Genomic DNA, 22,254 nt, shown 5'->3' on the forward strand with positions numbered 1-22,254 from the left:
TGGTTTAGTGGAAAGAATGAACAGAACTCTGATCAATATGCTGTCACTTTTTGTGGATAACAATCAAAGAAATTGGGATGAGATACTCCCATTTGTGATGACGGCATACAGGACTAGTGTTCAATCTTTGACGAGGTTCACACCATACAGGGTGAAATGAAGGGAAACAGTATGTTTCTCATTATGTGAAAAGGGTGGAAGGGTATTTAAGCACTGTAAGGGAAGCTGTAAAGAGAAATCACCTAAAAGCAACAGTTAAACAAAAGCAATACTTTGATCTAAAGGTGTCACCCCAGAGGTATGAGGAAAATGAATATATGTGGCTTAGAGACTACCAGAGGAAAAAGGGTTGTCACCCAAACTGAGAAAGAAATTCAAGGGTCCTTTCAAAATTGCAAAGAAACTGTCAGAGGTGCTGTATGAAGTAATACAGTGTAATGGACCTTATCATGCCATGGTACACTACAATACACTCAAACCCTACTTTGGGGTTGTTTCAGAGCACGAGGTCACTGCCACGGAACAAGAGACTGAGTTGAGCACTGAATCATTTGTGCATAGTCATACTACCCCTCAAGGAAACAGGGTGCTCTGAGGAAAAAGCAACCAATATTGCCTAGGTTACCCTTCAGGAGAAGGGTGGGGGACATTGTGAGACTGTGGGCTCCAAGAGATGTTAATGCCTCAGTGGAACGGGAACTGGACACTGTCAGGACTAAAAGCTCAGTCGACGACACAGAGACTCCTACCACGCAAATGGTCGTGAACACTGAGTTGCCCTGTGCACCTGCAATAGAAAGTGTCTCCTTTGAGATGGGTCAAGCACCTGAGTCAATTGCAGCAGAAGATCACATGGGTCAGGGGGGTAGACCTCAAATAACTATTAGGAGGCCTGTTTGGCAAGAGGGTTATGTGTAGAACTCCCGAGTGCCACAGCGGTCTAAGGCATTGCTCAGTGCAAGAGGTGTCACTACAGTCCCTGGTTCGAATCCAGGCTGTATTAGGGCGTCACACAACTGGCCGGGGTTTGGTCGTCATTGTTAACTGACTTGCCTAGTTACATTTTTTAAAAGTACACGGTCAACGCATTCTGAATGTGTTTGGTTACTGAACACTTCTCAAAGGGTATTTTGTGTGTGTTTATCAAGGTTATTAAACACAGGGTGTTTTCAGTTTAAGAAGGGGATAATGTAATGTTTTACACATTCGAAATTCTCTCAGTCTTTCACACAATATTATGCAAATGAGTTGCTGTATGTGAGGTGGTTGTGTGGTGGGCAGTGCTGGGGTGCACTGTCTGTTCATCCAAATAAAAAACTACTTGATTATTCCATGGGAAATCAGTGTCCTAGACTGTTTACTCTAGTCAACAAACAATGTGCGCGTTTCGGTGACCTTACAGGTTTGTTACAATACCAACCACACACTTTTAGTATTTCCGTCATCTAGCCATCTAGTACTAAAACAGTTAGACACAGTCCTGCAGCAGACATACTCATAGAAAAAAGGGTTCCAAAAGGGTTCCTAACACTACCCATTAAAGGGTTCCTAACACCACCCGTTAAAGGGTTCCAAAAGGGTTCCTAACACTACCCATTAAAGGGTTCCAAAAGGGGTTCCTAACACCACCAGTTAAAGGGTTCCAAAAGGGGTTCCTAACACCACCCGTTAAAGGGTTCCAAAAGGGTTCCTAACACCACCAGTTAAAGGGTTCCTAACACCACCCGTTAAAGGGTTCCAAAAGGGTTCCTAACACCACCAGTTAAAGGGTTCCTAACACCACCCGTTAAAGGGTTCCAAAAGGGTTCCTAACACCACCCGTTAAAGGGTTCCTAACACCACCCGTTAAAGGGTTCCTAACACCACCAGTTAAAGGGTTCCAAAAGGGTTCCTAACACCACCCGTTAAAGGGTTCCTAACACCACCCGTTAAAGGGTTCCAAAAGGGGTTCCTAACACCACCCGTTAAAGGGTTCCAAAAGGGGTTCCTAACACCACCCGTTAAAGGGTTCCTAACACCACCCGTTAAAGGGTTCCAAAAGGGGTTCCTAACACCACCCGTTAAAGGGTTCCAAAGGGGTTCCTAACACCACCCGTTAAAGGGTTCCAAAAGGGTTCCTAACACCACCCGTTAAAGGGTACCTAACACCACCCGTTAAAGGGTTCCAATAGGGGTTCCTAACACCACCCGTTAAAGGGTTCCAAAGGGGTTCCTAACACCACCCGTTAAAGGGTTCCAAAAGGGTTCCTAACACCACCCGTTAAAGGGTTCCTAACACCACCCGTTAAAGGGTTCCAAAAGGGTTCCTAACACCACCCGTTAAAGGGTTCCAAAAGGGTTCCTAACACCACCCGGTAAAGGGTTCCTAACACCACCCGTTAAAGGGTTCCTAACACCACCCGGTAAAGGGTTCCAAAAGGGTTCCTAACACCACCAGTTAAAGGGTTCCAAAAGGGGTTCCTAACACCACCCGTTAAAGGGTTCCTAACACCACCCGTTAAAGGGTTCCAAAAGGGGTTCCTAACACCACCAGTTAAAGGGTTCCAAAAGGGGTTCCTAACACCACCAGTTAAAGGGTTCCAAAAGGGGTTCCTAACACCTCCCGTTAAAGGGTTCCTAACACCACCCGTTAAAGGGTTCCAAAAGGGGTTCCTAACACCACCCGTTAAAGGGTTCCAAAAGGGTTCCTATCACCACCCGTTAAAGGGTACCTAACACCACCCGTTAAAGGGTTCCAATAGGGGTTCCTAACACCACCCGTTAAAGGGTTCCAAAGGGGTTCCTAACACCACCCGTTAAAGGGATCCAAAAGGGTTCCTAACACCACCCGTTAAAGGGTTCCTAACACCACCCGTTAAAGGGTTCCAAAAGGGTTCCTAACACCACCCGTTAAAGGGTTCCAAAAGGGTTCCTAACACCACCCGGTAAAGGGTTCCTAACACCACCCGTTAAAGGGTTCCTAACACCACCCGGTAAAGGGTTCCAAAAGGGGTTCCTAACACCACCCGTTAAAGGGTTCCAAAAGGGTTCCTAACACCACCCGTTAAAGGGTTCCAAAAGGGGTTCCTAACACCACCCGTTAAAGGGTTCCAAAAGGGTTCCTAACACCACCCGTTAAAGGGTTCCAAAAGGGGTTCCTAACACCACCCGTTAAAGGGTTCCAAAGGGGTTCCTAACACCACCCGTTAAAGGGTTCCAAAAGGGTTCCTAACACCACCCGTTAAAGGGTTCCAAAAGGGTTCCTAACACCACCAGTTAAAGGGTTCCAAAAGGGTTCCTAACACCACCCGTTAAAGGGTTCCAAAAGGGTTCCTAACACCACCCGTTAAAGGGTTCCTAACACCACCCGTTAAAGGGTTCCAAAAGGGTTCCTAACACCACCAGTTAAAGGGTTCCAAAAGGGTTCCTAACACCACCCGTTAAAGGGTTCCAAAAGGGTTCCTAACACCACCCGTTAAAGGGTTCCAAAAGGGTTCCTAACACCACCCGTTAAAGGGTTCCAAAAGGGTTCCTAACACCACCAGTTAAAGGGTTCCAAAAGGGTTCCTAACACCACCCGTTAAAGGGTTCCAAAAGGGTTCCTAACACCACCCGTTAAAGGGTTCCAAAAGGGTTCCTAACACCACCAGTTAAGGGGTTCCAAAAGGGGTTCCTAACACCACCCGTTAAAGGGTTCCTAACACCACCCGTTAAAGGGGTTCCTAATACCACCCGGTAAAGGGTTCCTAACACCACCCGTTAAAGGGTTCCAAAAGGGTTCCTAACACCACCTGTTAAAGGGTTCCAAAAGGGGTTCCTAACACCACCAGTTAAAGGGTTCCTAACACCACCCGTTAAAGGGGTTCCTAACACCACCCGGTAAAGGGTTCCTAACACCACCCGGTAAAGGGTTCCTAACACCATCCGTTAAAGGGTTCCAAAAGGGGTTCCTAACACCACCCGTTAAAGGGTTCCTAACACCACCCGTTAAAGGGTTCCAAAAGGGGTTCCTAACACCACCCGTTAAAGGGTTCCAAAGGGGTTCCTAACACCACCCGTTAAAGGGTTCCAAAAGGGTTCCTAACACCACCCGTTAAAGGGTTCCTAACACCACCCGTTAAAGGGTTCCAAAAGGGTTCCTAACACTACCCGTTAAAGGGTTCCAAAAGGGTTCCTAACACCACCCGTTAAAGGGTTCCAAAAGGGTTCCTAACACTACCCGTTAAAGGGTTCCAAAAGGGTTCCTAACACCACCCGTTAAAGGGTTCCAAAAGGGGTTCCTAACACCACCCGTTAAAGGGTTCCAAAAGGGGTTCCTAACACCACCAGTTAAAGGGTTCCTAACACCACCCGTTAAAGGGTTCCTAACACCACCCATTAAAGGGTTCCAAAAGGGGTTCCTAACACCACCCGTTAAAGGGTTCCTAACACCACCCGTTAAAGGATAAGTTGAGTAATTTACAACGTAATGTTAGACGGTTCCTTGGCCTGAAAGTACTTTATGAGTCAGGAGAAACGATAATCAATAGTTTGGTTTAATGCAGCCACTACTTCAGCTAACTTTAGCCAATGCATGTATTCTATCACATACACTACAAGTGAAATGTATCGTCTATACAACAATAGCTGAACAAAAATATAAATGCAACATGTAACAATTTCTACGATTTTACAAAGTTACAGTTTAAATAAGGAAATCAGTCAATGGAAATCAATTCATTAGGTCCTAATCTAGGGATTTCACATGACTAGAAATACAAATATGCTTCTGTTGGTCACAGATACCTTAATAAAAAAGTAGGGGCGTGGATCAGAAAACCAGTCAGTATCTGGTGTGACCATTTGCCTCATGCAGCACAACACATCTCCTTCACATAGAGTTGATCAGGCTGTTGATTGTGGCCTGTGGAACGTTGTCCCACTCCTCTTCAATGGCTGTGCGAAGTTGCTGAATATTGGAGGGAATTGGAACACGCTGTCGTACACGTCGACCCAGAGCGTCCCAAACATGCTACATTTTGTTAACTTTTTATTTTATTTTTAAATGTAACCTTATTTGTCACTCAATGGGTGACATGTCTGGTGAGTATGCAGGCCATGGAAGAACTGGGACATTTTCATCTTCAAGGAATTGTGTACAGATCCTTGCGACATGGGGCCGTGCATTATCATGCTGAAACATGAGGTGATGGTGGCGGATGAATGGCACAGCAATGGGCCTTAAGATCTCGTTATCGTATCTCTGTGCATTCAAATTGCCTGAATGCCATCGATAAAATGCAATTTTGTTCGTTGTCCGTAGCTTATGCCTGCTTATACCATAACCCCACTGTCACCATGGGGCACTCTGTTCACAACGTTGACATCAGCAAACCACTCGCCCACACAACGCCATACACACTGTCTGCCATCTGCGCAGCTATGCAAAAAAGGGTGCAAATATAGCATTTGGTGGTCTGACTCATATTCAAAATGGTCAGCTGTGCTTTAATAACCTATCAAATAGTTTTCTGTGCCCAAAGTAAACAAATGAGACCTCCAGGCCAATTTGATGCTTAACAATCTAACTCCCAAAATCCCTGACAGTCTTTTTGAATGAAGTCCTATTAAAAACGCGTTTGAGACTGAGGAGAATGTTGGGAAACAGCGTCATCTAGTGGTAAGAAAATAGACCCTTCTGAAGAATGACGTTACCACGGCAACAGAACGCAAACTCGGAACAATCGAGTTCCAATTCCAAAGTACGGCAGAACTCTCTCAAGATGCTAATATGACAAAGTGTCAGCAGAAGACATTGGCAAGTGTTAAATCAAATTGAAGGTAAGGAAAGGTGTTAAAACAAAACCGTATTTTATTTACCCTGACAATAATTCGCTTAAATTGGTTGGGGAAATATTTGGCATGTCACAAGCCAATTTGGCTACGTTGTTGTTCGATTTTTTGAAACATTGTAACATTCTCTAGATAAAGAAAACAACTAGGCATATTCACCATTGGTAACATTCTATGCTACATTGAACACCCTGGGCCTATACAGTGTTGGGATATTTATTAGATTAAGTAATAATTGGCATGCAATGTATGAAGAAAAAAAACGGTCCCTTTTTTACAAGTATTCGCGCCCCTAATTGTGGTAACTTGCATTCACTTTCTACTCTAGGGATGTTGTCACCAGCATCAAGGCACTGTAAGTAGACACGACGGATCTTAATTTGAGACAGTTTGCTACAGCAGGAAAATAATCCTGCAGCAACAGGAAATGTGAATTATGTGGATTATAATTAATGGCCAGTTTTGCATGGGTTGATATGTTTTTCATAAAGGAAAATCAAGTCTGAAATTTCAAAGTGGAAATTAAAAACTTAAGAAGCCTTTTTAAACCTCAAATACACTACACGTTTTACATTTCCTGCATTGCATCAAAGTTCTCCAGCAACAGGGTGATCAAATTAAGATTCAACATCTGAATTGTTTTATAAATCTTAATTTTGACAAACTGATGCTCTACTGATAATGTCTTCATCTTAACACTGATACTGTACTAACAATGTCTTCATCTTAACACTGATGCTGTACTGATGTCTTCATCTTAACACTGATGCTGTACTGACAATGTCTTCATCTTAACACTGATACTGTACTAACAATGTCTTCATCTTAACACTGATGCTGTACGAACAATGTCTTCATCTTAACACTGATACTGTACTAACAATGTCTTCATCTTAACACTGATGCTGTACTAACAATGTCTTCATCTTAACACTGATGCTGTACTAACAATGGCTTCATCTTAACACTGATGCTGTACTAACAATGTCTTCATCTTAACACTGATGCTGTACAAACAATGTCTTCATCTTAACACTGATACTGTACTAGCAATGTCTTCATCTTAACACTGATGCTGTACTAACAATGTCTTCATCTTAACACTGATGCTGTACTAACAATGTCTTCATCTTAACACTGATGCTGTACTAACAATGTCTTCATCTTAACACTGATACTGTACTAACAATGTCTTCATCTTAACACTGATGCTGTACTAACAATGTCTTCATCTTAACACTGATACTGTACTAACAATGTCTTCATCTTAACACTGATACTGTACTAACAATGTCTTCATCTTAACACTGATACTGTACTAACAATGTCTTCATCTTAACACTGATGCTGTACTAACAATGTCTTCATCTTAACACTGATGCTGTACTAACAATGTCTTCATCTTAACACTGATGCTGTACTAACAATGTCTTCATCTTAACACTGATACTGCACTAACAATGTCTTCATCTTAACACTGATACTGTACGAACAATGTCTTCATCTTAACACTGATACTGTACTAACAATGTCTTCATCTTAACACTGATGCTGTACTAACAATGTCTTCATCTTAACACTGATGCTGTACTAACAATGTCTTCATCTTAACACTGATGCTGTACTAACAATGTCTTCATCTTAACACTGATACTGTACTAACAATGTCTTCATCTTAACACTGATACTGTACGAACAATGTCTTCATCTTAACACTGATGCTGTACTAACAATGTCTTCATCTTACCACTGATACTGTACTAACAATGTCTTCATCTTAACACTGATGCTGTACTAACAATGTCTTCATCTTAACACACTGATACTGTACGAACAATGTCTTCATCTTAACACTGATGCTGTACTAACAATGTCTTCATCTTAACACTGATACTGTACTAACAATGTCTTCATCTTAACACTGATACTGTACGAACAATGTCTTCATCTTAACACTGATACTGTACTAACAATGTCTTCATCTTAACACTGATGCTGTACTAACAATGTCTTCATCTTAACACTGATGCTGTACTAACAATGTCTTCATCTTAACACTGATGCTGTGCGAACAATGTCTTCATCTTAACACTGATACTGTACTAACAATGTCTTCATCTTAACACTGATGCTGTACTGATGTCTTCATCTTGACACACTGATACTGTACTAACAATGTCTTCATCTTAACACTGATGCTGTACTAACAATGTCTTCATCTTAACACTGATGCTGTACTTATAATGTCTTCATCTTAACACTGATGCTGTACTAACAATGTCTTCATCTTAACACTGATACTGTACTAACAATGTCTTCATCTTAACACTGATGCTGTACTGATAATGTCTTCATCTTGATGCACTGATGCTGTACGAACAATGTCTTCATCTTAACACTGATACTGTACTAACAATGTCTTCATCTTAACACTGATGCTGTACTGATAATGTCTTCATCTTGATGCACTGATGCTGTACGAACAATGTCTTCATCTTAACACTGATACTGTACTAACAATGTCTTCATCTTAACACTGATACTGTACTAACAATGTCTTCATCTTAACACTGATGCTGTACTAACAATGTCTTCATCTTACCACTGATGCTGTACTGATGTCTTCATCTTAACACTGATACTGTACTAACAATGTCTTCATCTTAACACTGATGCTGTACTGATGTCTTCATCTTAACACTGATGCTGTACTGATGTCTTCATCTTAACACTGATGCTGTACTAACAATGTCTTCATCTTAACACTGATGCTATACTGATAATGTCTTCATCTTGATGCACTGATGCTGTACTAACAATGTCTTCATCTTAACACTGATGCTGTACTAACAATGTCTTCATCTTACCACTGATGCTGTACTAACAATGTCTTCATCTTAACACTGATGCTGTACTGATAATGTCTTCATCTTGATGCACTGATGCTGTACGAACAATGTCTTCATCATAACACTGATACTGTACTAACAATGTCTTCATCTTAACACTGATGCTGTACTAACAATGTCTTCATCTTAACACTGATACTGTACGAACAATGTCTTCATCTTAACACTGATACTGTACTAGCAATGTCTTCATCTTAACACTGATGCTGTGCGAACAATGTCTTCATCTTAACACTGATACTGTACTAACAATGTCTTCATCTTAACACTGATGCTGTACTAACAATGTCTTCATCTTAACACTGATACTGTACTAGCAATGTCTTCATCTTAACACTGATACTGTACTAACAATGTCTTCATCTTAACACTGATACTGTACTAACAATGTCTTCATCTTAACACTGATGCTGTACGAACAATGGCTGTGAATGAGACAGGATTTGGAGGGCTGGCAACGCAAGACTAGGCTACTAAACACATAATAGCCTGGTATTTCTACTGGGGTGAATTCTAGTTTAGATTTTCTATATGATCCTATTTGACAGGTGGACCAACCATGCTGACAGGTCTTCTGATAGTTGCCCAGTCGGCGAGTGCCACCAAGTCATTGACCCCCCAGATTTTGGTTTTTACCGTAACACTACACAGCTGATTCAAATAATCAACTCATCATCAAGCTTTGATTCTTTGAATCAGCTGTGTAGTGCTAGGGGCCCCAGAACTGAGTTTGGGAAACCCTGATCTGACTAACTGGTTAGCATTACTTGTAATATTGATAATGAGTCAGTCTGAGGTAACCCGAGAATGATTCTGTCATAAAAGAGAGTAGGAAGTAGTCGTGGGAACCACCTGATCCAATTCCATTCATTTCCATTCACTGCGTGTTCCATTTGACATCACTCTAGTCCCACTAAATCCCAGTCTAGGGTTAACCCCATTTATAAACTACTGTAGATAAAAACAAATTGTATGGAAAATGTAATCAACAGTTGGGGTTCGGAAATGTATGACACCATCCTAAAAAAGACAGTGACATAGTAGTACCAGTTAATTCTTGGTAGTGTGTTGTTACAACATGCATGCTGTTTTGGAGAGATTATTGTACTGGTACTGGTTTAAATACAAGGGCTACTCTTCTCCGTTGACATTTGTCCCTGTTTTTATTGCAACGTGTGAAGATGTTGGTAAACTGAAGCCTAGGGCAAACCCTTTCGAAGTGCTCAATGACAACATTTTCCCGATCAGGAAGAAGGAAAAGGAGAGCAGGAAACTGGTGTGTATATGCGTTGTTATTATCCATTCAATCCAATTGTTGACAAAGCGGCCTGGGCAGGGTTTCAATCCGATCGCGGGGTATAGGCATTGCGGATGTTAAAGGCAATTTCTGAATGAGAGAACATATACAGCATTTACCAGGAATGGGATCTTCCCGAACTCAGGAGCATTGCCTTTAAAAGCAGCAATGCCTATAGCCCATAATCAGATTGAATCCCGGCCAAAATATATATTTTTCAATGCATTACACACATGGTTACTGTTCAGTTACCTCTGTCCAACTGGTATCTGGCCAACATCAGGTTAAAACATGCACCTATCTTCTTTCCCTGAGCTGCAGAGCCAGTTGGGCTTGCAGGTCCATGAGAAGGTGACGTATGCAGGCCGTATGAAGGCCAAGCAGGCTGACCTCCGCAGGAAGCTGAGAGAGGAGCTGGAGGAAGAGGACACAGCCCAGCAAGGAGGGGAGGAGAGCAGGCTGGCCGAGCTACAAAACACCCCTGCCTGGAGGGCGGCCATGATCAAAGGTGGTGACAGACAGAAAGACAGACACACGTGCACGGACACAAACACACACACACACAAACACCATGTTGCTACACCATAATTGATATACACTGAGTGTACAAAACATTAGGAACACCTGCTCTTTCCATTAAGTAGACTGACCAGGTGAAAACTGTGATCCCTTATTGATGTCACTTGTTAAATTCACTTCATCAGTGTAGATGAAGGGGAGGAAACAGGTTAAAGAAGGATTTTTAAGCCTTGAGACAATTGAGACATGGATTGTGTATGTGTGCGATTCAGAGGGTGAATAGGCAAGACAAAATTTGAAGTGCCTTTGAACGGGTTTGTGTGTGTCAAGAACTGCAGTGCTGCTGGGTTTTTCACGCTCAACAGTTTCAAATCACATTTTATTTGTCACATACACATGGTTAGCAGATGTTAATGCGAGTGTAGCGAAATGCTTGTGCTTCTTGTTCTGACAGTGCAGTGATATCTAACAAGTAATCTAACAATTCCCCAACCACTACCTAATACACACAAATCTAATGTACATGTAAGTATATGAACGAGCGATAGCCGAGCGGCATAGGCAAGGTGCATAGGCAAGGATGGTGCAAAATACAGTATATACATGTGATTTGAGTAATGTAAGATACGTAAACATTATTAAAGTGGCATTATTTAGAATGGAATTGTTCAAAGTGACTAGTGATCCATTTTATTAAAGTGTCCAGTGATTGGGTCTCAATGTGGGCAGCAGCCTCTCTGAGTTAGTGATGGCTGTTTAACAGTCTGATGGCCTTGAGATAGAAGCTGTTCTTCAGTCTCTCGGGTCCCAGCTTTGATGCACCTGTACTGAACTCGCCTTCTGGATGGTAGCGGTGTGAACAATCAGTGGCTCGGGTGGTCTAGAATAGTTCACTCCTCAAAGGACATCCAGCCATCTTGACACAACTGTGGGAAGCACTGGAGTCAACATGAGCCAGCATCCCTGTGGAACACTTTCGACACCTTGTAGAGTCCATGCCCTGACGGTTCTGAAGGCAAAAGGGGATGCAACTCAATATTAGCAAGGTTTTTCTTATGTTTTGTACACTCAGTGTACATGTTAACACACACACTTTAGGTCTACACACACATACAGTGTAGGTCTAAACACAAAGGCCTTAGGCTTGCACTGAAGTCATTGATACGACTGAAATCATTCTTATGGAAAATCAAAAGCCTTTGTCATTGGCTCTTTGCCTCTATACTCAACCTCAGTCCCATCGTTTAACAATGTCATGCTGTGTAACCAACCCTACCGTTTCTCCTCAGATTGTAATATAGACAAAGAGAGCATAAATGACTTTATCAACCAGAAAAAGGAGATGTTTCTGTTGGAGGTAAGAAGGGAACAACAGTCCATATAAACTGACCTGGTAATCATGTTATGATCTTGATCGACGACAACTGGAATGTGTCTGCAGATATTCGGTCTTTACATAATTGATAATGTAATTGTTATGTTTTCATTGGTTTTCACTAGTGAAGGGTAGCCCATGTGTAGGTACAGTCAATACAAGCTTTCTCCACCTCCCACATGTTTCTGGGATTCTCCACCTACTGATATCTATCTATCTATCTATCTATCTATCTATCTATCTATCTATCTATCTATCTATCTATCTATCTATCTATCTATCTATCTATCTATCTATCTATCTATCTATCTATCTATCTATCTATCTATCTATCTATCTATCTATCTATCTATCTATCTATCTATCTATCTATCTATCTATCTATCTATCTATCTATCTATCTATCTATCTATCTATCTATCTATCTATCTATCTATCTATCTATCTATCTATCTGGTTGGTGGCAACTTAATTGGGGAGGACGGGCTCGTGGTAATGGCTGGAGTGGAGTAGGTGGAATGGCATCAAATACATGAAACACATGGTTTGATGCCATTCCATTGGCTCCATTCCAGACTTTATTATGAGCTGTTCTCCCCTCAGCAGCCTCCACTGCTATCCATCCATCCCGGTATGTTCCTCCTCATCCATATCTCCCCCATCTCTCTCTCTCGCCCCAACACTCCCTCTCTCAGTACTCCCTGGCGGTGAAGCGTGGAGAGATAGAGCAGCTGGAGAAAGTGGCAGCGGCAGAGGAGAGGAAGCTGACGCACGCCGAGCAGTTCCTAGAGGACGACGCCATCATCTTTGACCAATTCCTTAAAGAGAACGACAAGAACTCTGTGGAGGCCATCAAAGTGTAAGTAACCGACAAATAACATTCTCACAACGTAACACTAACCCATACCCCAACACGTAGAGATCTATAGAAAAGTCAGTGGAGGACATCAAAGTGTAACTAACAATGTGTTAGATGTACAGTATGTCCAAAGTATTGTCTTCTTAAAGTCACATGGTGTCTCCATTTTGCACAGTGCTGAGTTGGAGACCAAAGTGAAAATGGAGAAGATGTCTGAGATCAAGAGGATCACAACCAGGATGGTGACCATTAAGAGGTGGGTAACACACAGAGCATTACAGTTAAGATGGTGACCATTAAGAGGTGGGTAACACACAGAGCATTACAGTTAAGATGGTGACCATTAAGAGGTGGGTAACACACAGAGCATTACAGTTAAGATGGTGACCATTAAGAGGTGGGTAACACACAGAGCATTACAGTTAAGATGGTGACCATTAAGAGGTGGGTAAGACACAGAGCATTACAGTTAAGATGGTGACCATTAAGAGGTGGGTAACACACAGAGCATTACAGTTAAGATGGTGACCATTAAGAGGTGGGTAACACACAGAGCATTACAGTTAAGATGGTGACCATTAAGAGGTGGGTAACACACAGAGCATTACAGTTAAGATGGTGACCATTAAGAGGTGGGTAACACACAGAGCATTACAGTTAAGATGGTGACCATTAAGAGGTGGGTAACACACAGAGCATTACAGTTAAGATGGTGACCATTAAGAGGTGGGTAACACACAGAGCATTACAGTTAAGATGGGCATGGCCTCCTACCTCAGTATAATATTGGAACTGTAGCTGTAAATCAACTATAACATCAATGCATAATATGTATATCTCAAGGATGTGTGTGTGTGCACATGTTCATGCCTTCGTTCGTTTGTGTGCGTGTGTGCTCTCCCCCTGCAGTGACATCTCTAAGTTTGAGGACATCATGAAGGAGTTCAAAATGCACAAGGAGTTCCTCTTCAAGCTGTCCCCTCTAGAGTGGCAAGAGGCACATAGGGCGAAGGCCAAGACCCTTAAACTCAAGTCTGCCACCAGGTCTGCCACCAAGTCTGCCACCAAGGACAAGCCCAAAGAGAAAGACAAAGATGAGAGGGCTACTCCGAAAAGACGTACTAGTATGTGTTCTTTCTTAGTGTTTGTTATAAAACATACAGGATGTGATGCTCTATTGTGTTTACACTAAAGTTCCCTTTTTATAAGTCTCTCTCTCTGTCTCTCTCTCCCCCTCTGTATTGCTATCTCTGTCTTGCTATCTCTGTCTTGCTATCTGTCTTGCTTTCTCTGTCTTGCTATCTCTATCTCTCTAACTCTGTCTCTAAGTCTATCTCTCTGTCCATCTCTCTATCTCTCTCTCTCTATCTATCTATCTATCTATCTATCTATCTATCTATCTATCTATCTATCTATCTATCTATCTATCTATCTATCTATCTATCTATCTATCTATCTATCTGTCTATCTGTCTATCTGTCTATCTGTCTATCTGTCTCTGTCTATCTGTCTCTGTCTGTCTGTCTGTCTGTCTGTCTGTCTGTCTGTCTGTCTGTCTGTCTGTCTGTCTGTCTGTCTGTCTGTCTGTCTGTCTGTCTGTCTCTCTGTCTGTCTGTCTCTCTGTCTCTCTGTCTCTCTGTCTCTTTGTCGATCTCTGTCTCTCTCTTTCTGTATCTTTGTCGATCTCTCTCTCTCTTTCTGTCTCTCTCTGTCTCTCTCTTTCTGTATCTTTGTCGATCTCTCTCTCTCTTTCTGTCTCTCTCTGTCTCTCTCTTTCTGTATCTTTGTCGATCTCTCTCTCTCTTTCTGTCTCTCTCTTTCTTGCTCTCTCTCTCTCGCTCTCTCTCTTACACATATACACACGCACACACAGCTACGGACAGTAAGGAGTCCTTTGCGGGCCGAGAGTTGCCACCTATCCGGGATGCTAGGACCCCCTCTAGGCAGTCGACAGGTCGGAGTGACAAATTGTGAGTGTTTGTGTGTGTGTGTGTGTGTGTGTGTGTGTGTGTGTGTGTGTGTGGTGTGTGTGTGTGTGTGTGTGTGTGTGTGTGTGTGTAAGTCATTGTAAATAAGTGGAAGACATCGGCGGAAAAGATGGCTGACATTTTATAGGCTCCTAACCGATTGTGTTTTTATGTTTGTAACTTATTTTTTTTTACTTATTTTGTACATAATGTTGCTGCTACCATCTCTTATGACCGAAAATAACTTCTGGACATCAGAACAGTGATTACTCACCACAAACTGGCAGAAGCTTTTTTTTCCTTTAACGAGTCCGACGTGAAGGACATACTGCTTTCCCAGCAACAGGCCCAAATCCCTGTCATTTGCGTGAAGAGACGACGGAGAAAAAGAGGACAAAGGTCGAGCTGCCTTCTGAGAATTCGTAGGCGATCGAATAAACCCCCCCTGCCTTCAGTTCTACTAGCTAACATGCAATCATTGTAAAATAAAATCGACGACCTACGAGGAAGATTAAACGACCAACGGGACATTAAAAACAGTAATATCTCATGCTTCACGGAGTCGTGGCAGAACGGTGACATTATCAACATACAGCTGGCTGGTTATACGCTGTATTTGCAGAATAGAACAGCGGCGTCTGATAAGACGAGGGGTGGCAGACTATGCATATATGTAAACAACAGCTGATGCACGATATCTAAGGAAGTCTCAAGGTTTTGCTCGCCTGAGTTAGAGTATCTCATGATAAGCTGTAGACCACACTATCTACCTAGAGAGTTTTCCTCTGTATTTTTCGTAGCTGTCTACATACCACCACAGACCGATGCTGACACTAAGACTGCACTCAATGAGCTGTATTCCGCCATAAGCAAATAGGAAAACGCTCATCCAGAGGCGACACTCCTGGTGGCCGGGGACGTTAATGCAGGGAAACTTAAATCTGTTTTACCAAATTTCTATCATTATGTTAAATGTGCAACCAGAGGGAAAAAAACTCTAGACAACCTTTACTCCACACACAGAGACGCGTACAAAGCTCTCACTCACCCTCCATTTGTCAAATCTGACCATAATTCTATCCTCCTGATTCCTGTTTTTCGAGCTAAAATTAAAGCAGGAAGCACCAGTTCCTCGGTCAATAAAAAAGTGGTCAGATGAAGCAGATGCTAAACTACAGGACTGTTTTGCTAGCACAGACTGGAATATGTTCCGGGATTCTTCCTATGGCATTGAGGAGTACACCACATCAGTCATTGGCTTCATCAATAAGTGCATCGATGATGTCGTCCCCACAGTGACTGTACGTACATACCCCAACCAGAAGCTATGGATTACAGGCAACATCCGCACTGAGCTAAAAGCTAGAGCTGCAGCTTTCAAGGAGCGGGACCCTAACCAGGAAGCTTTTAAGAAATCCCGCTATGCCCTCCAACAAACCATCTAACAGGCAAAGTGTCAATACAGGACTAAGATCGAATTGGACTACACCAGCTAACACTGAAACATGCATGAGAGCACCAGCTGCTCCGGACGACTGTGTGATCACGCTCTCCGCAGCCGATGTGAGTAAGACCTTTGAACAGGTCAACATTCACAAGGCCGCGGATTACCAGGACGTGTACTGCGAACATGCGCTGACCAACTGGCAAGTGTCTTCACTGACATTTTAAACCTCTCCCTGTCCAAGTCTGTAATACCAACATGGTCCCTGTGCCCAAGTACACTAAGGTAACCTGCCTAAATGACTACCGACCCGTAGCACTCACATCTGTAGCCATGAAGTGCTTTGAAAGGCTGGTCATGGCCCACATCAACACCATTATCTCAGAAACCCTAGACCCACTCCAATTTGCATACCGCCCTAACAGATCCACAGATGATGCAATCTCTGTTGCACTCCACACTGCCCTTTCCCACCTGGACAAAAGGGAAACCTATGTGAGAATGCTATTCATTGACTACACCTCAGAGTTAAACACCATAGTGCCCTCAAAGCTCATCAATAAGCTAAGGACCCTGGGACTAAACACCTCCCTCTGCAACTGGATCCTGGACTTCCTGACGGGCTGCCCCCGGGTGGTAAGGGTAGGTAACAACACATCCGCCACGCTGATCCTCAACACAAGGACCCCTCAGGGGTGCGTGCTCCGTCCCCTCCTGTACTCCCTGTTCACTCATGACTGCACGGACTCCAACACCATCATTAAGTTTGCCGATGACACAACAGTGGTAGGCCTGATCACCGACAACGATGAGACAGCCTATAGGGAGGTGGTCAGAGAACTGGCCGTGTGGTGCCAGGACAACAACCTCTCCCGCAACGTGATCAAGACAAAGGAGATGATTGTGGACTATAGGAAAAGGAAGACCAAGCACGCCCTCATTCTCATCAACAGGGCTGTAGTGGAGCAGGTTGAGAGCTTCAAGTTTCTTGGTGTCCACATCACCAACAAACTAACATGGTCCAAGCACACCAAGATGGTCATGAAGAGGGCACGACAAAACCTATTCCCTCTCAGGAGACTGAAAAGATTTGGCATGGGTCCTCAGATCCTCAAAAGGTTCTACAGCTGCACCATCGAGAGCATCCTGACTGGTTGCATCACTGCCTGGTATGGCAACTACTCGGCCTCCGACCGCAAGGTACTACAGAGGGTAGTGCGTACGACCCAGTACATCACTGGGGCCAAGCTCCCTGCCATCCAGGACCTCTATACCAGGAGGTGTCAGAGGAAGCCCCTAAAAATTGTCAAAGACTCCAGCCACCCTGGTCATAGACTGTTCTCTCTGCTACCTCACGGCAAACGGTACCGGAGCGCCAAGTGTAGGTCCAAAAGGCTTCTAGGTCACGTGTGGCTCAGTTGGTAGAGCATGGTGTTTGTAACGCCAGGGTTGTGGGTTCGATTCCCACGGGGGACCAGTACGGAGACAAAAATGTATGAAATGTATGCATTCACTGCTTTAAGTCGCTCTGGATAAGAGCGTCTGCTAAATGACTAAAACGTAAATGTAAAAATGTTCTAAACAGCTTCTACCCCCAAGCCATAAGACTCCTGAACATCTAACCAAATGGCTACCCAGACTATTTGCATTGCGTGATGACCATGTTATATGCTCTAATTGTTGCTATAGTGCTGAATTCCTGTCTTTTCAGGAACCATGTGGCAGAGCTGAAGACTGACAGCTCTGAATATGAGGTTAGTTTCAACTTTAGAAGATCAGAATTACGCTGGAAGACAACTGCTTTCTGGCAAATTTCAGCCATCGATAAGCTGACACCAGAATTTTATGAATGAGACGGTTTGAATAAAATGTGAATTCAGCCTGAATATGACAGAACATGTAATGGTCTGGTTTTCTGGACACAGATTAAGCCCCAGGCCTAAAAAGCAAGCTCAATGGAGAGTTTAAATCTGAGTTTAAATACTATTTAACATATCTCAATTACTTTCACATACATTCAGAGTAAGTATTCAGATATCTTTTATTTGATAAAAGTAGTTGAATATTTTACTGTATTTGGAAATACACTTGGAAAGTATTTGAAAACACTAATACACTGACTCAAATACACTCCCATGCATTTAACCCAGGTATTTGAAAATAGTATTTGAAAACACTCTCAAATATAATTTGGTAGACTATTTGGTTTTTAACACATAACCATTCAAATAATCAAATAAAAGTAGTTTTGGGCTGTGTATTTCAAAATACTAAAATTGAATTATAGATACTCGAATACACATGTATTTGAACCCAGGTCTGCTTAAAATATCTTTACTCCACACTGAAAAAGGTGAAGGTTCTTAAATGGTTCTTCACAGCTCTTAATATTCCATGGAGAACATTTGCCCGATAAAGAACCTTTGAGTTAAGTGTCGGTTTCTTGGCGTGGCATCTACGGTTTTTCAGAATTCTTGAAATGTATGGAAGCCTGCGGATGTCTCCCTTTCCTAGCGCACAGCAAATTGGCCACTGATAACTACTGTTGCTTTTTCAGTGTAATATTTCTAGTGTTGATTCAGGAGTTTAATTAATACTGTAAAGAGTTCAATTGACTCTCAGAGGTGTAAAAGAACCCGTGTTGATGTTAATAACCAGAGTTGGACCAAAACCACGCCCATCATTATCATATTTCCCAGCATGCTTTATTGCAGGTAGATTTTTAGAATTGCTTGTTTCAATATCGTTTTTTGCATGTACATTGATTTATTAATTCATTTTACACTACTCAAATATAAATAACAGATTTTCCTAAACTAATCCAATCTGTTACTTGGATTTATTGCACCCATTACTGAAATGATTGTTCTAGTTTAAATCCTTTAGGTAGTGTTGTATTTTCTCATATTCACTTAGTTAAGACCACAGTAATGAAAATGAATTAATGCAACAACAGTGTCTCTGTCTCTAGCAAACACAGTCATGGGTGGTACTTGTAACTCTAAAATTCACTTGAAAGGCACCCTGGGAAATATGCATATAAGGCTCAAGACCCTACAGCAGGACTATTCAATTCCGGTCCTAGAGGGCCGAAACATTTCTGGTTTTTGTTTCTACCCGGAGATTTGTATGGTTCTTCACATAACCATCTAATTTAAGTTTCTTCAGAGAACCTAAAATGGTTCCCCATATGGCATCGCTCTTAGAAACCTTATTTGGTTCCAACTTTAACCTTTATTTTTAAGAGAGCAGGACTAGGATTACCAGCCCCAAATCTGACAATGCCGAACTCAAACCCCACTACTCGCATCTAGGCCAGCTAGCTTCCTGTTAAAGGACATCTTTCCCTTAAATGTTTGATAAACTTTACCCTTAGTTTTCCACTTACCCCAAAAGAAGTCTGTCATCTGTATGTGGTGTTTGTTGCCCCTTGCAGGAGGACCCGGAGCTGTACTTCAGGGACCCCAGGCAGCTGCTGGAGCTGCTGACAGAGCTGGAAGAGCAGAACCTCTCTCTGATCCAGAACTCCAGGGAGACCGAAGATGCCCAGGAGGAGTTCCGACAGGTCATGGACTACAACCGCAAGAAGATGTAAGAAAGGTCTGCAGGGGATAGAGGTCAGAGGTAGATAGAGAGGGAAGTGAGGGCCAAGTTGAAAGTGAATGTAGAATACCATAAAGTTATTGTAGATAGGCTAGAACTCAATGGTATAGCAGAGTTGATCTCTACGTAATGTGGGTGCTCGTACAGTCGGACTTCACTTATAAAAAGGAGGACGAGAAATGATGTTGACTGACATTGACAAGAGCAAGGTTTTAGGTCAACTCTACCCTCTATAGTTCCTTCTCTCTTTCCTCACTTGCATTTGTTTCTATTTGTGTGCACACATCCCCCTCTCTGAAGGGAGGTGGAGACCAACCAGCTGACCCAGCAGATAGACATCATGACCCACACCATCCACAGGGAGAGGGAACGGGCTGCCGAGCTGGAGCTGAGGGCCCGCCTCTTCAACTTTGGGAAGTACAAGTCGGACGACAAGGTAGGAAAAAAAGTTGCTGATCTAAGGTCAGTTTAGAGTACATGGTTGATGTTAGGATTTTGGGAAAGTAAGCCGATCCTAGATCTGTGACTACGGACAACTTTTACCCAAAGCGGGAAATGGGACAGGTCACTGGGAGATACGCAGAGAATAAGAGGACATGCTAATACCAGTGGTGTGCCAGTCATTGGCCTTAGATCACATAGATATTTCACTCTCTTGTTCTTTCTCCTCCTCCCTCTCCCTCCTCTACTCTGAAGGAGGGTATGTTTGACTCCCTGGGCGCTAAGGTAGAGGAGGTGTACCGGGTCTGCGTGGGCGACAGCGAGGCCAACCTGAGCACGCTGCAAATGCTGAAGGCCATCGAGAGCCGCCTGGACGAGCTGCTGGAGAACGTGGAGATCGTCCCCAAGGAGCGGCTGGTGCTGGCCGAGAGGGCCAAGGAAAAGGAGAGGAGGTTCAGGTACGTAAGAACTGGAACGCAGCCTCGTAGGACCGTGAAATAGGCTAGTCACTTTGGCCCTATTCCATTTAAATCTCTAGGTCCTTAGGCTTTAAGCGTTGCCTAGTTGCCTTTGGTTAGTTCATGAACGTGGTTAGTTGATGCAGAGGAAGAAACTCAGGTCTGTGCAATTGGACTTGGGCCCTATTATATTTCATGTTCCATGTGATAGCTGAGTACCAGAGCAGATGATTGATTTTTTAGTTTGAAACGTATCTAGCTGTTTAGATTAAATGAATCTACCCTTCTCTTTCCCCCCTATAATCACTTCCTAACCCTAACCCTTCCCCAGGCTGCGTGATGAGAAGATGCATCAGGACAAGCAGCACCAGGAAGAGAGGCTGAAGAGGGCCCTGAAGAGAGCCCAGGCTGACGTCAAGAAAACAGTCAGTCACACAATCTGCCTCAATACTACACCATTACAATCCTATAGTCCGAAAATCAGTGTGTAACATTACGTTATCATTAGATGCCTATAGGCTAAAATGAGATATTGCATAACTAAGCCATTGGTTTAATTACCAAGTGGGCTGTTCTAGTACAATACAATTTGATAAATGTCATGAGTTAATTTCATATAATTTTACTAAAGAAACCATACCATTGTGTTCTCTTTATTTGCTGATGCTAACATAACGCCTTTTTCTCCAGACTGGCAAGAAACTGATGGCTAGATCACAGCGCCCTGCCCGCAAGCTGAAGACCAGCCAGGTGTATGACATCTCAGACAAGGAGAAAGAGGAGCAGCTCTACTTCTTCACGTAAAGGGCCAAGTCACAACACAGCCCCATACGCCACAACTGACCGGAACTCCTTTCATCTCTGTTTTGGCCTATTGTGGGGCTGTGACTGAGTCACTGTAAATACTGACTTTTTTAATAATTGGGTATGACGGGTATAAGTATGGCTTTTACAATGACCCTATTGGGCGCTGGTAATGTCACATGATGGGATAGGTCCTACTTCTTTGGGACTGGGTGGAGGTTTTTTTGAGGCGGTGGGGAACACGTGGACTTCGTTTTGGTGGAGAGCTTTATGAGGCAGATGGACAGTGCTCTCCCCACACATTTTATAGAATGATTATTTTATTAACATAGCAGATTTAAATTACAATATTTTGCCATACCATATTATTCTTATGTTTTATTCTTACACATCTTCATCTATTGTGCTTCTTATTTACCTTATATGTGAATAGCAGTTATATGGACTGACTACTCTAGCCTCTTTGGGGAATTCAATTGGAACCTAAAATCTATATAAACAGTGAAAACAGGAGAGCCAGATATAAAATCTAATTTATTTATAAAGCCCTTACATCAGCTGATGTCACAAAGTGCTGTACAGAAACCCAGCCTAAAATCCCAAACAGCAAAAAACTACCGAGAGGAACCAGGCTATGAGGGGTGGCCAGTCCTCTTCTGGCTGTGCCGGGTGGCGATTATAACAGAACATGGCCAAGATGTTCAAATGTTCATAGATGACCAGCAGGGTCAAATAATAATCATCACAGTGGTTATAGAGGGTGCAAC

The 22,254-nt window shown here is 42.8% G+C and overlaps 1 protein-coding gene and 1 non-coding gene across 2 annotated transcripts; both read left to right on the plus strand.

The window, feature by feature from the left end:
• Nucleotides 1-5,694: 5,694 nt before the first annotated feature.
• On the plus strand, nt 5,695-21,847 carry LOC106583636 (cilia- and flagella-associated protein 100). Its single transcript, XM_082967662.1, has 15 exons — nt 5,695-5,799; nt 6,140-6,166; nt 9,902-9,996; nt 10,339-10,525; nt 11,826-11,893; nt 12,607-12,770; nt 12,946-13,026; nt 13,680-13,894; nt 14,644-14,740; nt 17,893-17,935; nt 19,618-19,772; nt 20,085-20,220; nt 20,481-20,683; nt 21,015-21,108; nt 21,374-21,847. The coding sequence occupies exons 2-15, from the start codon at nt 6,142-6,144 to the stop codon at nt 21,485-21,487; spliced, it is 1,677 nt and encodes a 558-aa protein (XP_082823788.1). The 5' UTR covers nt 5,695-5,799; nt 6,140-6,141; the 3' UTR covers nt 21,488-21,847.
• Nucleotides 17,583-17,658, plus strand: trnat-ugu (transfer RNA threonine (anticodon UGU)). Its single transcript has one exon. It is a non-coding gene; the product is annotated as a tRNA-Thr (tRNA).
• Nucleotides 21,848-22,254: the final 407 nt, after the last annotated feature.

This window comes from Salmo salar, chromosome 22 (assembly GCF_965601325.2).
Source record: "Salmo salar chromosome 22, fSalSal1, whole genome shotgun sequence".
NCBI lineage: Eukaryota > Metazoa > Chordata > Actinopteri > Salmoniformes > Salmonidae > Salmo > Salmo salar.